We start from the raw sequence: 17,089 nt of genomic DNA, 5'->3' as shown, positions 1-17,089 counted from the left end.
AATTAGCTAATGTAGAGATTTCTTTTTGTTTTTCTTTCTTCTTTGGAAATATGGGAGGAAGGATGAAAAGTTTATTGTCAATTTAAAAAATAAATAAAAATGCCTATTTATTAATTGTATTTATCCATAGCATAGTGTGAGGCATTGTACATTGTGGTTTTAGCTCAATATGGTGCCTGCTGAGTGGGCATTTATAAGTGAAGACAAATAACACTAATATGAACTACCTTTAAAAAGTGACACAAACAGCCAAATAAATTCAAGATAATAAAAAGCATTAGATGAGAAGTCTATTGATCTAATGAATAGAGAGCTAGCCTCAAGATTGGGAAGACATAGATTTAAATATTCCTTCTAGCATATATTGGCTGGATGACTCTAGATAAGCCACTTAAATGCCTCAGGCAATTCTTTAAGAGGGTAAGTTGGAAAGCTGTGGACCTGAATTGATAGAGGTATTTTTTTCCCAAGAAGTTTTCTACATCAATGGAGTCACTGGTTTGTTTATACATAAACATATCAAGAGTAAAATCTTTTTGGAGTAGATAGTGTAGATGGAGTGGAAGCCATCAGATCCATTCCCAGAGAATATTTAGAAGTTATTATAGCTTTCTCCTTCCCTCAAGAAGTACTAAAAGATTTTATTCTAGAGATTAGATTTGAAGAATTGAAAGTTATCTCAGAGATCATTGAGAGAGCTGGTGGTGGAGAGTGGGAGGAGATTGTGGAAAGGAAAATTCCACATTGCTAACAAAACTTAGGCTATGCCTATTCAGAATTAAAAGTATAAACTAATGCTGTACCCAGAGTATGTAAAAGGGATAAATTTAGGATTTAGGGAAAGGCAAAAGGAAGTGACTAGATGGAAATATTAAGCAGGCAAGCTAGAAGTGAAATCATATTTCTTAGAACATTAGCAATGGTGACAAAACATGCAGAAATCCAGCACTCTAAGAAGCAGGTCATTTCTCCTTAGGATATTGTGGATTTATAGAATCCAGAGGGACTCTTTGTGTATTAATAGGAAACTAGTGCTAAAGGTTCCTTGGAGGACATCTAGATTAATCTCCTGTTTGTGATGTCACAGCTGGGGAACAGAAACTCCCCACATGGGAGAAAACTTGTTTTTCCCTATGTAGTAGGGAACTGCAAGCTAAGAGAGCTATTTCTCTCCCTTACATCTCCACTTCTTAGATAAAAGGGAGGTCCCTTTTCTTCTTTCCATCAGGCTTTTTTTGTGAAGAATAACATAAATGCAGCATATAGTGCAACTTTGTCAAACTCAGATAGAAACACCAATTACCAATCCTACAAAATCCTACAAAAAGATCTCTGAAAGCCATACATCTATTTAGAAAATCACCTAGTAACATTATCTGTATACATTTGTATTTTTGCTTATTTTGTTAAATATTTTCCATTTATATTTTAATCCGGTTCTGCAGCAATTCAGTAGTATTTGGGTCCATAGAACTACAGAGCTACATATATGATATTTCTAATATAGATGATAGAGAACGGGTTTCAGAGTCAGTAAGACTTAAGTTCAAATCTGAGCTCTAATGAGGTGAACTCACCCACTGATTGCATTAACCCTGGACAAATCATTTAAAATCTGAGTTTCCCAAGTAACTCTCTAAAACTAAAAGATGGACAGATCTATAGTGGTAGGGAAATTTTTCTCATAGAGCATTTCCTATACCAATGAAAGCATAACTCTGATTCCCATTAAAAATGTAGTTCAATGCATGAAATTCCTCCCCTTTCAAAGCTTTTATGAGTAACTCCATAATTGTAATAACTAGGGATCTTCTATACCATTTTTGTAGATCAAACTTTTAGTGGAAGTGCCAACAACTAATACTCACCATAAGGACTGGGAGTGGGAAGTAAATGAAAAATGATGGGATAACATAGATGCACCATTGTTTAAACTCTGAATACTTTAGATGAGCTAATATATATGTATGCATGTATGTATGTACATATTAACTTACTTCGCCATCCATTCAGTCATCTTTTAGACATTTCTCATGTCTCATTAGATTTGGGTTCTCTGGTTATGGGAAAAAGAGCATTTTTTTTTAAAATCTAATTCTTGGTGTTGAGAACCAGGGAAATGAGTGGATCTTTATTTGTCTTACAGGTGGAAGGGGCATTTGTTCAAGGACTTGGCCTTTTTACTCTGGAAGAGCTGCATTATTCTCCTGAGGGGAGTCTTCATACTCGGGGACCCAGCACCTACAAGATCCCTGCTTTTGGCAACATTCCCATTGAGTTTAGGGTTTCTCTTCTACGGGATTGTCCTAACAAGAGAGCCATCTATGCTTCTAAGGTATCACTATGGGATCTGTATATTTAGGTTTAATAAATATATATTCCAGAGTCAGTGTAAAAGAGTCTTTTCAGCTATCCATTGCTTGAGTGTAAAATTTTCCTGTTTTCTTGGAAACAAGTAATTCTCGGTGCTGGTCCTGTGATATCCTGCCCAAGGCTTTTAGTTGAGTTTGAGTTTGAAGGAATGTCTTGAAAGGATATGAATCCACTTTAAGAAGTGTTTCCAGATTAGTCTAGTTGAGTTGGACTGGCTCCATAAGTGCCAAACACAAAGGTAAACTTAACTTTGCCAATTTTTGGTCTTCAGCAAGTCCCAGTCTACATATTTATTAATGATATGGCTAAAAATTCATGGCAACTTTCTCCTAGTGGTATTGCAAGGATTGGCTAAGATATGAGAGAAGAGTCAGCATAGTGTTATGGATAGAGTGCTGAGTCAGAAAGGTATAGATTTCAAGGCAGTTTCAAATGCCTATTCTGACCATGGCCATGTCCCTCATTCTTTTTGAGTTTTGCTTTTCACATCTTTGAAATAAAGATATTAATAGCATTTCTCTCACAAGATTTTTGTGAGAATAAAATGAGATAATGTCTGTAAGGTGATTTATAAGTATGAACTATTATTATTTTAAGTAGATATCTTTTGTTATTTTATAGTTACAATTTGCCCTATAGCCTTTCTTCACTCTCTCTTATGACAAAGATTTTTTAAAAAGAAAAATAGGAAGAAAAGAAATTCAGCAAAACCAAAACCAATCAATGTATTGAAAAAAAATCTGACAATATATTTAATGTTTAATACTTGTAGATAACCCTCTTCCCTTGCAGAGAAGTTATCTTCTCATATCTTATCTTTAGGGTCAAGCTTTGTTCTTAATAATTTTGCAACAGTCATTTTTTATTGCTTCAAGGTGGTTCTTTCTATTTCTGTTGTTATAGTTACTGTGTATATTGTTTTCCTGGCTCTGCCAACTTCATTATATGGCAGTTTATATCTTTCTATGCTTTATTCTTTTGTTTCTTTTAGCACAATAATATTCCGTTACATTCTTATATCAAAATTTGTTTAGCTATTTCCCAAATTTATTATCTGTCATACAGTTTGACATTCATTTAGGTGTCTCCACAGACAAGGAATGTTTTCTATGACACATAGACCTTTCAAGGGGAGGACATTGACTAAAAATCTATCAGGAAGAGGAAACAGATAAATGAGGAATTGGATCAATGGAACTCTAAAGGCAAATAACAATCCACTTCATTCTTTATCCATTCTTCTTATGGTAGTCAAGTGATGAGATCCAAGTTCCAGATCTAACCCTCATTTCTCACTTCTCTACCCTCATGGGATCCAGGGTCCTGCACAATAAATAAAGCATGACTCCTTTCCCATTCTTTCTGTTTGCAGGCAGTAGGAGAACCCCCTCTCTTCCTGGCCTCCTCCATCTTCTTTGCCATCAAGGATGCCATCTCTGCAGCCCGTGTTCAGCAAGCAGATTATAAAATGAATGAGCTTTTCCGGCTGGACAGCCCTGCCACCCCAGAAAAAATCCGTAATGCTTGTGTGGACAAATTCACCACTCTGGTATGATTTCCACAGAATTAATGGCAACACTTCTAAAATGGAAGGGATTTGGAATGAAGTCATATCTGTGAATTATTAAGAAAATTAAGATTGAGAAATCAAGGAGAGAGCTTTATGAGGCTCCTTCTCTGTTGGACAACATAGATTCAGTGATTAACCATTAGCAATATAATAGAATACAACCAATTGTGAAGCCATAGAAAGTCAGAAATTGATTTGACACATGGAAGAATTTGATGTGAATGAGAGTTGTCTTAACTGTAGAATGAATTGGCTCATTGGATGGGAAGTTTTCTACCACTGGGAGTTTAAGAGACTAATGACACTTGGGAATGTAATAAAAGGTATTTCTCCATTGAGCTAAGATCCTTTATACCTCTAAAATCTTTTATTTATAGAGTATTATATGTGTGTGTGTGTATATATGTATGTATATATTTATTTTATATATAGAAAGTATTTATTTATAGTTATATTATATAATTATAGATAATATAACATAATATTATATTATATAGTACTAAAAAGAGCCATAACTGGTGATATTTTCACCTGGGCTAAAATTAGGGACGTCATTTGATTTCCCTAGGCCTTATGTTACTTCTCTCCAAAATAAGGAGGTTAAAACAAATAACCTGTGAATCTCCTTCCAACTTTAAAACTCTTAGCCAGTATAGGGGAGAGGCCTTACATATTACTATTAAAGGGTGAGCCTTTCAGAGGAGAAATATTCTCTTACAGGGTCATTGGCATTCTCCAATTTCCTACCCTGAAGCAAAGTCCCATATTCCCCACCCTAGTTATATCTCTGATGGCTCAGACTCTCTGAAAGAGTGATAAAATGATGATTTAATGCTCAAAACAGCAGTTTTGTAGCAGGACCACATATTAGGTAGCCTTCTTAGAACTAAGAAAAAAGTCCCAATGCATGGATGTAATCTGTGCTTTTCGTAGATATACATAAAGGAGGCATATAATAGATTCACAGAAAAGTCATGTCTTCAGAGTTAATCACTAACATTTATAGAAACCATAATATGTCATAGTTCTGTGAAGAGAGACAAATGATACATAGAGTATTCTTTTTATTGGCCTTGGGTTTGGGAAATGCTTATTTGATTCTATTTGTGTGCTGGTGCATTTGAAAGAGAATCTATAAAAGATGGTTGTGAAGAGCTTCTTTTTTGGCCTAAACTTCAGTGCTCAGGTCTTACCTCAGAGTTTGTCTGGAGTTGCACACAGGTAGAGCCCTCTGATTGCCATAGGTAAATCTAAGTACACTTCATCAGTAATAATAGTAGTTAGAAAATGTGCTTCTATCTTGATAGTTTTATTCTATAACAAAACACAACCATTTTGTCAGTCTACATAATACTCCTTAAACAATGCATGTAGAAGAATAACAAGACTATATTAATAAATGCCAGAATCTTTTCTGAAATCCATCGAAAAGATAGGGAAATGATGATGATGATGATGATGACGACAATCCCTTTACTGATAAAGATTGTAAGATCTCTCTAATTTCTCATATTTTTCATCTGTAGTCTTCCATAAATTCTCTATAAAGGATCCATTTTAATTTGATTTATTTATTTAATATTTTCCCCAGTTACACTCAAAACACATTTTTTTCCATTTGTTTTTAAAATCGTTGAGTTCTAGATTCTCTCCCTTATCCCCATCCACAATTAAGAAACCACATGTGACGTTTTGCAAAACATTTCCATAAATGTCAAATTGTGAAAGAAAACATAGATGAAATAAAAAACATAATGAAATAAAAACCTTCAAGAAAAATTAAGTTAAAAAAGAGAGAAAGAGAAAAAGAGAGTGCTTTAATCTGTGTTAAGACACAATCATTCTTTGTCTTGTTATTTATTAATATAATTTATGGATAGGATTTTTTATCATAAGTCCTTCAGAGTAGTCATGGATGATTGTACTACTGAGAGTAATAAAATCATTTACAACTAGTCATCCCAGAACATGGCTATTATTTTGTAATAGTACATTTCAGTACATTTCATTTTGTTTGAGTTCATGGATGACTTTGCAGGTTTTTTCCTTTTTTGAGAGTGTTCTGCTCATCATTTCCCAGATGATTCCCAGATGATGTGATTCAATCACAAACACATACAACAGTTTATTGAGCCATTTCCCAATTAAAGGGCATCTCCTCAATTTCCAAATTTTGCCCTGAGAAGAGAGCTGCTATGAATATTTTTGTACATATAGATCATTTTCTAAAGATCCATTTTAATTTAGTTATTTTAACATATCCAGGGAGGTAGTCATACAATAGAATATAGATTTTCCAATCCTGATTCAGATGAATAGCTGGTGATATTAAACATCCAGATAGTTTTAAAAATTTGGTGATATGAAGAGCACACTGTTCTAGTAGCAATGGATCTGTGGCCTGTATGAACAGTGTTCCAAAGGACAGGACAGAGGACATGTATTTAATTGTGAAGGGGGTATGGATAAGTAGAAGGAGGCATACCAAGGACCCTGCTAATCAACAACTGTTTTCTTTCCTCTGCAGTGTGTTACGGAAGTGCCAGCAAATTGCAAGCCATGGTCTATGAGAGTCTGAAAAGAAAGTCTACAGAACAAAGTCCTTTTGAGCAGAAAATGCCTCCAAAAGAAGGAAAACATTTATCATGGGATCCAAGATTCTCAATGCATAACATACAATATTCCTGGGTCATAATACCTCTGGATTAAGGAAATTGAACATTTAGAAGGATTTTAATCTACTATGTGATTTACAACAGATGTGATGAGAAAATTCAGAACTTAAAGATCTCAATAATAGTAATTAAATAGTAATGTTTATTTATGTCAGATTTAATATGAAATCCATAGCTTCCTTTACCAAAAAAAATCTGTAAATTTAGCACTATTGCTTAGAATATCACCAGTGCCAAAATCAAAATCGCTCTAGACAATCTTCACAAGTTGGGGGTTGCCTCTTTGGATTCTTCAGTCAAGACTTACAACCTCCAGCAACTTAGACCAGAGTTATCTCAAATCTACTTACTTTCCTTCAAGGGATTCTCTTTCTAAAACCAGAACTTGAAATTCTGAGCTATCCCACTTTGTTTAAGGGTAATCAAGAATTGATGTTCAAATTTTGCAAGAGCAAAAAAAGTGGCACTCCCAGCCTTTTGTTTGCTGATAAAAAAGAAAAAAATAAACTTCATGTTGATCTGACTTCATTTTGTATAGCTACATGGATCAAAAAAGGAAACATGCTATAGTGGATAAAATACTGGGCTTGGGGGTAGGAAAACAATTTTTAAATCCTACCTCTGACACTTACTAGCTGTGGATCTCCTGGTAGACCATTTAATGTCTTGGTATCTCAGATAACTCCTGGGTCTTGTTTACTAAGTTATAGATGGTTAGTAGAGAAAGCTTTTAAACTGAGAGAAGAGGCAGCTAGATGGCTCAGTGGAGGGGCAGCTAGATGATGCAGTGGATAAAGCACTGGCCCTGAATTCAAGAGGACACTTAACACTTCCTAGCTGTGTGACCCTGGGCAAGTATTTTAACCCCAATTGTCTCAAGGGAAAAAAACCCTGAGAAACTGAGAAAAAGCAAAATTTTTTTGCATAAAGCACAGATTAATTACCCAATAAATCAGGCAGCAAATCTTTTTTGAGTCCTACTAGGTCCTACCAAGCTGAAAAGGCTATGAAGTAGAGGCCCATGCAGGGATGTATGTATGGAGTCCCTAGGGAGGAACTATATTTAAAGAGATTTCTCAAGGCTCCCCAAAGGGTGATGCACATCTTAGTGCATCCAAAGACCTGCCACTAAGTTGTAGAGTGTATATGACACATGTTGATAGAGTGAATAACCAACCACATAGATCTTTTAACATCCTCAGAGTAACCTTAGTATCAGTGATGACCTTACTAAGTAATTGCCCTCAATCACTAATTAGCTAATCAACTATTATTCAGTTCAGCCCTTTTAAAAATAGGAAGTGTTCAATGGATTTGGAAGTCTCTAGGTTGTATTTATCAATGTTGGAAAACTCATAAATTAAGTGCTATGATGACCGAGAACCAAAACTAAGGTTTATATTTATCAGTTCAATGGTCCAGAGTGAGACTGTAGGAAGGGCATCTTGTCCAAGGGCTTTTTAGGTATGATGACAGAGGGAAAAGCCCTGCCCTGGATTTTGAACATGGAACTTCAGTACTTTGGTTTGCTTAGGCAGAAAGGGAGAAGTAGCAAGGTTTCTAGTGGAGGAGTGGTCAGTGACAATATTGACTAATAAGAGTTATCCTTCAGATTCCATAGTGAATGTAAGCTCATAATGCTTTAGCCTTTCTTGTATAAATGATTTAAAAATGCCAATTGCTATATAAATGTAAGATGCTATTGTTAATGAAAATAATTTCATGTGTCTTTTTTCAAATGAAACTACATTAAGTCACCCCAAACTGACTACACTTAGAATGTAATTTCCTTGTGGGGCAGGGACAACTTCATTTTTATTTTGCATCCCTAGCATTTAGGACAGTTTCTGGCACACAGTAAACTTTTAATAAGTTCTTGTTGATTCAGAAGGAGCAAGAAGAGACAAAACAAAGCTGCAGAATCCTATAGTTAGAACTTCAGAGAACATGCAGCCCAGTCTGTACTTGAATAGGAATATTCTTTACAACATTCTCAAATGATCATTCAGGTGTTTCCACTCAAATATCTTCAGTGAAGGGGAACCTATCATCTCTCAGGGCAGTTTATATCACTTTTGGACAACTCTGATTGTAAAAAGTTTTTCTTTATATTGAGCTTAAACTTATCCCTCTAAAATCTTCATTCATCACTCCTAGCTTTGTTCTGTGAGGATAAAACATGTTGCATCTAGTTGCTCTTCCATATTACAGTTCTTCTAAGATGCATTCTTGTCTTGTCTTTTTGACTACTTGCCTATCTGTCCAGGCAATCCATTTCATCACCTCTCTTAAGACCTCAGTTTTCTTATCTGCAAAGTAAGGTGATTGGATGAACTCTAAAGTCCTTTTTTGGTTATACAAATTCTGTCATTCTATTATTTCCAAATGCAACAATATCAAAGGTTTGCTATGCTTACAGAAATGGATCAGTTATTATTATGGGCTAATAAGATGTAAAGACATCTCTCTGTTTCCTTTTCCCTAATATTCCCTTCATCCATGGGGCAGATAAAGAGAGCAAGGGAAGAGAACGTATTCTCCACTCTGGCAGCTATGAGATAAAGAATGCTGCCATCTCCTTGAACTCCTATTTTTGATAAAAGATTTCCCCTTCTGAGTAGCTGATTACTATTAAGCATGCTCACACATAGACTGGTTGTGGGGAGAAAAGTTCTTGAGAAGCAGCATTGATTAGAATGTTTAATGAGAGAAATAAATGAAGCTGTCAACTGTTTCAGGGAAGGAGTATCAGAAGGGTCAAACCTACCATTGGCACATGTTAAGTGCTAATAAATTATCATAGTTACCCTTAATGATAATGAAGGAGCTTTTCTTTTGCTTTCTTTTCTGATACATGAAGGAAAAAAATTAGTAATAGTAGTATACAAATACACAAGTATAAAAAGTATATACAAATATATAAATATATAAAGTATACGAGTATACAAAGAGGAAAGTAACATAGACCTTGGCTCTCAAATGGAAAATCAGTGCAATCAAATGGAAAGGTCCCAGGCTCCTTAAGGTATGGCAGCAAAGTAGATGGTAATACATTCTCTTTAAAGACATTTTTGATGACAAAATCCCAGCACTTATACAATTTTCCTTTTTTAGGGGCTGGATAAAATCTGGCTCATTTACAGTGGGTTTAAGATGGGGGATCATCAAAACTTATATTTGATTTTACCTGGAGATCCACATGGGAAAATTATAGCTTTGGGGGGCAACTTTCTTTGAAAATTGCAAGTTAAAATTTTTGACTCCCAAACAAGCAATGGCTTAGAGCCAGTGATTCTCAAACTTTTGTTCTCAGTATCTTCATGTTGTTAAAAAACTATCAAGGATCTGTTCAAAGAGTTTTTGTTCACATGGGTTATATTTATAGCTATTTAGTATATTAGAAATAAATAATGATTTTGAATTTGTAGACCCTCTGAAAGGATTTCAGAGATCCCAGCAATTCTTTGGACTACACTTTGAGGACCACTGGAGACTTTCCCTTATTTGGTTTATGTTTTAGGATTATTACTAAACAGATCCTACATTGTAATGATACAAAAACAGAAGGAAGAGTATTTTTTCACTGGAGTTTAAAAGGCTAGGAGGTCTACTTAAGGTTATCTATTACAGTGTAATCTTGCAATAAGAAATGAGAAGGGCATACCTTCAGAAAGAATTTTTGTTTTGTTTTGTTTGCTTAAGTCAAAATTAATCATATCTTTCATTATCATTTTAAATAGGCTGGGTAAATAAGTCCAGGATGAAGTATAACATCTTGGCCTCTGAAGTAACTGCCTATCCTAGATCTATGATCTCATGATCACAAGGTTTTGAGGCAGAAATATTTCAGAAATAAAGCTCAGTTTGACTTCCTCACTTTTGTGCTCAGACCTGTTTGATGCCTTTTATTTCTCAACCTAATCAGAGCTAAACATGATTTTCATTCATACTGACAAGGAAAGACAATATATGCCTGAATTGTTGATTGATTTGATTAATTCAGATAAAATTTATGTATCTTTTTTTCCTTTTGGTAGGAAAGATGATTTAATATAAAGATTTCTGATCACTTCATACTGTTAACAAGAAAAATTCTAGATCTTTGGGTACACAAATCAAAATTAAAATGCTCATTTATTAATCTTGTGTTGTCACTAAAAAAATATTTAAAAAAAAAACCCTCTTGCTGAAGCAAACAATTCTGCTACCTGTTTCTCCTTTTACCTGATCTTCCCCTCCCTGTTTTAATGAGGGAATAAGAACTGATTGTGTAACCTAATGCCCCTCTGTTCCAAATGGGGTTTATGTGTTGATGGGGGGGGGGAGTGTCCCTCACAGGCAGTATGCAGAATCAGACATCACAATGCTGCACTAGCTCTACGAAAGAAAGAATTATTATTCAATAACTAAACTGTTGGCTACAGCTTAAATAAAATGTGAGTTCTACAAATGTGTTCAGTATAATTTTTGTCTGATTTTCCCTTCTGTGAAGGGCTAAAGAAGAGGCCCTATGCTAATTTTGCAATGCATGATGAGAAACTTTTTTTTTAATTTTCAAATTTTTTATTTCCAAAACATATGCACAGATAATTTGTCAACATTGATCCTTGTATAGTCTTGTGTTTCAGATTTTTCCTTCCTTAGGATGATAAGAAACTTAAAAAGATGTGTTTTGGAAAGTGTGGAGGAAAGACAGTGGCAGAAAAAAATTATAAGCTATCTATTAGCCTAATGTTGAGGTTGGAACTACTATGGGCTTGGATATAGCCCCAAGACAAACAAGCATCCTTCAGCCATCAGACTTCCATAGGCTTTAGCACAGCCTTGGGCAAACAGGTATCTTTCAATGGTCAGACCTCCATGTGCTTCAACATAGCTCCAGGTAGCCTCAGAGGCCAGACTATCACATACATCAGGGTAGTACTGGACAAATCCAGAAATACCTCACCAAACCTCAGCCCGTGTCAGACAATACAACTAGGACCCTAGTTCAGCACCAAGTAAACTGCCAAAGCCCTACAAAATCCAGCAGCAGCAGCCATCTCCCATCCCACCACTTTAACATAGCAACAGATAAAAGGGCCCTTGTGATCTTCAGGGCAACATCAGGGCAGCGCTATGTAAACAGCCAAGGCCTGTTTAAACCACAAACCTGAGACAGTGTTCCTTCCACCTTGGGAGCACAGCTCAAATTTAAAAGAAAGGAAAAAGCCCCTCCCCTGCCAAGAGAGAGAGAGAGAGAGAGAGAGAGAGAGAGAGAGAGAGAGAGAGAGAGAGAGAGAGAAAGAGAGAGAGAGAGAAGTTGAGCAAAAAGCAACAACAAAATCTGTCCACAGAAAGTTATTATGGTGACAGAGAAAACCAAAACACAAATTCAGAAGAAGACAACAATGTCAAAATCCCTGTGGACAAAACCCCAAAGGAAAATGGAAAGTGATCTTAAGCCCAGCTTATAAACCACATAAGAGAAGTAGAAGTAAATTTGGAAAAAGGAATGTAAGTGATACAAGAGAATTATGAAAAAAGAGTCAACAGCTTAGAAAGTTGCTTAAAAAAGACAACTGGCCAAATGGAAACAGAGTTACAAAAATCCACTGAAGAAAACAGATGCTCAAAGAGTACAATTGGAAAAGAAAGTACAAAACCTAACATGAGGAATGCAACACCTTAAAATTAAGAACTGGGCAAGTGGAAGCTAATTATCTAATGAGACATCAGGAATCAAATAGATTTTTTAAAAATGAAAAAATGGAAGAAAATATAACATACCTCATGGAAAAAACAATTGACCTGGAAAATAGATACAGGAGAGATGATATCAGAATCACTGGACTATCTGAAAACCTTGATTAAAAAGAGAACCTGTACAGCATCTTTGAAGAAATTATTAAGGAGAACTGCTATGATGTCTTGGATCCAGAGGGGAAAATAAGCATTGAAAGAATGTATCCATCTTCTAGAAAAGAGATCCTCAAATAAAAACTTCCAGCTACATTATAACCAAATTTCAGAGCAATCATGTCAAGAAAAAATACTGTAAATGACCAGAAAGAAACAATTCAAATAGGAGAGTGAAAATCAGGATTACACAGGACTTGGGAGTTATAGTATTAGAGTGGAGGTCATGGAACATGATATTCCACAAGGCAAAGAACTTCATCCAAGAATCACTTACTAGCAAAACTAAGCATAATACATCAAGAGAAAAAAATGGTCTTTCAATGAAATAGAACGATTTCAAGCTTTCATAAGGAGAAGACCAAACTCCCTCACTTCTTTTATTTAATCTCCTCAGCTTTTAATTTTCATTCAACAGGTGATAGAAAGAAGGAAGGGAGTTGGGATTGAGAGAAGGTAGAGCAGGGGAGGTGATAGATAAAAATAAAAACTGGTGAGGAGGAAAAGGCTGAAAGGAGAGGAGGAAGAATAGAATGGAGGAAAACACATGCTTAGTAATCATAACTGTGAATGTAAATCCATAAAACAGAAGCAAATAACAGTGTATCAAAAAAAAAAAAAAACAGAATCCTTCAATATTCTGTTTACAAGAAATACACTTGAAGCAGAGAGATACACAATGAATAAAGGTAAGAGGGATGGATCGGAATCTGTTATGTTTGTGTTGAAGTTAAAAAAAAAACACATGATTTCAGACAAAACAAAAGCAAAAATAAACATAATTAAAAGAGATAAAGAAGGAAACTACATCTTGCTAAAAAAGTACCATAGACATAATGAAGCAATATAAACATTAAACATACATATACCATGTGGCATAGCATCGAAATTCTTAAAGGAGACATTAAGTGAGTTATAGGGAGAAAAAACAACAACAGAACTAAACTCAATTGTCCCCTCTCAGAACTCAATAATTCAAGCCAACAACAAACAAGAAAAAAAAAAAAAACTAAGTAGGTAAAAAGAATATTAGAAAAGTTCAATATGACAGACTTTTAGAGGAAACTGAATGGAAACAGAAAGAAATATACCTTTTTTTCCCTTCAGGCCCAATAGCATCTATCCAAAAATTGACCGTGTAAAAGGTCATAAAACCCTCAAAATCTAATATAAAAAGACAAAAAATGTTAAATGTATTTTTTCAGATCACAATAAGAGCAGCAGAAAAATAGATTAAAATTAATTGGAAACTAAATAATCTAATCCTAAAAAATAAATGGGTCAAAGAACAAATCATAGAAACAATCAATAATTCAATTAAAAAGAATTATAACAATGAGACAACATACTAAAATTTACAAAATGCAGGCAAAGCAGTACTATTTCATGTTTCTTATCTCCTAAGCAGAGGAAGCATTTCTCTAAATTCTGATATTAACAAAATGGAAAAATGGACAGTTTTCAGATGAAAGAATCAAAGCTTACTATAGGCATATGAGGAAGTGCTCTCAACCATTTTTTATCAGAGAAATGCAAATTAAAACAACTCTGAGACACCACCTTATATTTTTCAGTTTGACTAACATGACAAAAATGGAAAATGATAAATGTTGGAGAAGGTATGGGGAAAATTGGGACACTGATGGATCATTGGTGGAGTTGTGAACTTATCTAACCACTTTGAACAAAGGGCAAACAAACTGTGTATATTTTTTGATCCAGCAATACCATGACTAGGTTTGTATAATAATAGTGTCTACCTCCCAGGGTTGTTGTCAAGATCAAGTAAGATAATAATCATAAAGTGTTTAGCATATATTAGGTGCTATATAAAAGTTTTTATTATTTTGTTATGTATTTATATTGACTTGGTTACTTTGCCCAAAGTAAGGGGTTTATTCTCTGGAAAGATTTAATGTGTTGTTTAATAACACCCAATTCGAATTCAGAATACATGCTTCCTTACTGATAAAGCTATTGTCTGAGATTCAGCTTCATCACCTTAGGGTGTTTTGAAGAGACAAGATTTAACATAAATAAAGCAAAGAAAAAAAAAAGGCAATTCATGCAAAAGACAATAGGCAGAGAGAAAATTAACCATATATATGAAAGAGGAAAGTCTCTGGAAGAGTGACTAGGGTTTAATTCTGAGGGCTGTCCCATAAGTGCCCAGGTTAATTATAGAACAGGAAAATCCTGTTGGATTAATGTTATGATTCACAAATCTTCAATGTGAAGGATCTCTTCTCTTCACTGATTGGAATATGAACTGCTTGAAGACTATATATTTTTTCATAACATACTCATTTTTTAAAGTAATAACTGGCAGATAGCTTATGTTTATTTGATTATTGAAACCAGGTCTATCTTCCCTCTCTCTTGATCCATTGTTCTCATTACTGCTTTGGAGCTTGAAATTTATACTTCTTTTCCTTTCTGGGATTCCCTTTCCCTTCTTTTTCATCTGTCTTAGTACTTAGTACTTGTGAAGCTTTGCCCATCTTCTGCAATGTGATTAAATCTCATCTCTCCCAGTTACTTTCTGTGTGACTTTGAGCAAGTCTTTAACTCCTCTGAGTCTCAATTTTCCCTTTTGATGGATGAGGGGATTAGACTAGATGACTTCAGAGATCCTATCTACTTCTATATGTTTCTTGGTTATCAAGTAGACACTCCATTACTGTGTCTCTTGGGAGTCAATGTAAAGGATAAAAAGACTATGCAATCTGGATTCACATCTTGTTTCCACTATTTACTAGTTATGTGTCCATGGGTAGCATATTTAATTTCTGAGCCTCAATTTTTTACCTATAAAATGGGTACCTAGTAATACATCTTAATTCACAGGTTTGAGGAGATGCCCAAATTAGATAATATTTGTAAAACATGATATAACTCTGAAGCATGATTTATGGGAACCAAAAGTCTTTCTTTACTTAAGTTCAACGTCCTAATATGGATAACTTTAATAGTGGGATGAGAAGTTTGAATTTTCACCCTAAATTTCATCCCAAAGATAAAAATCACTGAACAAGGAATTTTTGAACAAGGGATTAAGACAATCTGGTCAGTGCTTTAAGAATATTAATTTGGTACTTATATAGAAGATAGCTCAGGAGAAAGATAAGACTAAGGGTAAGGAAACCAATAAGGAAATCAATTCAGAGGTAATGAGGACCTGAACTAGGTCTCTAACTCTGGAATCCAAATGGGTAGGAGAAGTCAAAAGTGACTCTGAAGTCTAAAATCTCAGGGAAGGTGGAAATAAGGATCTTACAAACAAAAATAGGAGGATATAGCTAGGTTATAAAGAAAACAAGAAGTTCAATTTGGGACATGGTAAGCTTAATATGAGAGAGACATACAGGTAAAGCTATCCAATAGAAAGTTGGTATTCTGGCAACAAAGCTCAACAAAAAACATAATAGAGAGCTCTCCTGAAGTGGATTGAATTTTGGAATGAAGTAGAAAGAATACTAGAACTAGGATTAAGTCAGTTTTATTTATTGAATAAAATAAATTTATTCAATTTATAATTGAATAAATGATTCAATTTATCATGAATTTGAGAATGATAATTAAAGTTATGGGAATGGATTAGATTAATGGAGGAGAAAGGATAGAAAGGAAATGACCAACGACAAAACATTAGGAAGGGTGATCCACACAGGAATGCCCTGGATCCAGCTCCAGCCAGTTCTGAAGCCAATAGTTCAATTTTCAATGTGAGCATTTACCCTTCAGAAATCAATAAACTAGAAGTCAAAGTTTGACTTATTGTTTTGTTGATTGTCTAGAAATTAGTGATGGAAAAACATTAATGAAGATTAAACTTAAAGGTGTGTGGTGAATTCATTCCCCTCTACCCTCCTCCAGAACTGGTTGTTAAACATTTATCACTACACCATTCCTAGATACATGAGAAGTTGTTTCAGTTGCAAATGACACAAATTTAAATAAACAATAAACCAGCACCATTCTTTGATGACACTGGATTCCAATAGTTGATATTCCCTGCAGTTCAACCATTTAGACGTTAGATGGCACCAGGAGATTGAATTTAAAACACTGGAGTGCCTAAAATGAAACTCACAAGAACGGTTTGTCCTCGGTGACAAGAACATTAAGTCTGGATCAAAATTGATAAACCGGGAATAATTACGTTAATGGAAAAGTGTCCTGGGCAGTTATTGATCAACAGATCTGAAAAGGACACTGACTTTAAAAGCAAGTCCAGGTCCCATTATTTGCTGTGTGTATGATGTTGCGTAAAACATTTAACTTGCTCAGGAGTTAGACTAGATTATCACTAATACCCAATCCTCCACTACTATAATCTATGTCTGAGTTTTGAGAGAGGAGGGAGAAGATAGAGCTTACTTTGTAAATTTATTCTTGCTTTTGTTTTTGATATGTTAAAAATATAGGGCAACTAAATGGCTCAAAGGATAGAATGCCATCCTTGGAGTCAGGAATATTTATCTTCCTGAGACCAAAACTGACCTCAGACACTTACTAGCTGTGAGATTTTGGGCAAGTCTGGAATTCAGTCTATAAGAGGAGACAATATGCA

The 17,089-nt window shown here is 34.8% G+C and overlaps 1 protein-coding gene across 1 annotated transcript in view; it reads left to right on the top strand.

The window, feature by feature from the left end:
- XDH (xanthine dehydrogenase) overlaps positions 1-8,336 on the top strand; it is a 66,934-nt gene extending 58,598 nt beyond the window's left edge. Inside the window, exons 34-36 of the mRNA XM_051976116.1 lie at positions 2,147-2,335; positions 3,746-3,922; positions 6,471-8,336. Coding sequence (XP_051832076.1) covers positions 2,147-2,335; positions 3,746-3,922; positions 6,471-6,521 — 417 coding nt within the window. The 3' untranslated portion in view covers positions 6,522-8,336. The remainder of the gene's footprint in view (positions 1-2,146; positions 2,336-3,745; positions 3,923-6,470) is intronic.
- Positions 8,337-17,089: the final 8,753 nt, after the last annotated feature.

This window comes from Antechinus flavipes, chromosome 2, assembly GCF_016432865.1.
Source record: "Antechinus flavipes isolate AdamAnt ecotype Samford, QLD, Australia chromosome 2, AdamAnt_v2, whole genome shotgun sequence".
Lineage (NCBI taxonomy): Eukaryota > Metazoa > Chordata > Mammalia > Dasyuromorphia > Dasyuridae > Antechinus > Antechinus flavipes.
Note: the sequence above shows the minus strand (reverse complement) of the source record. Positions and strands in the feature narration are given on the sequence as shown.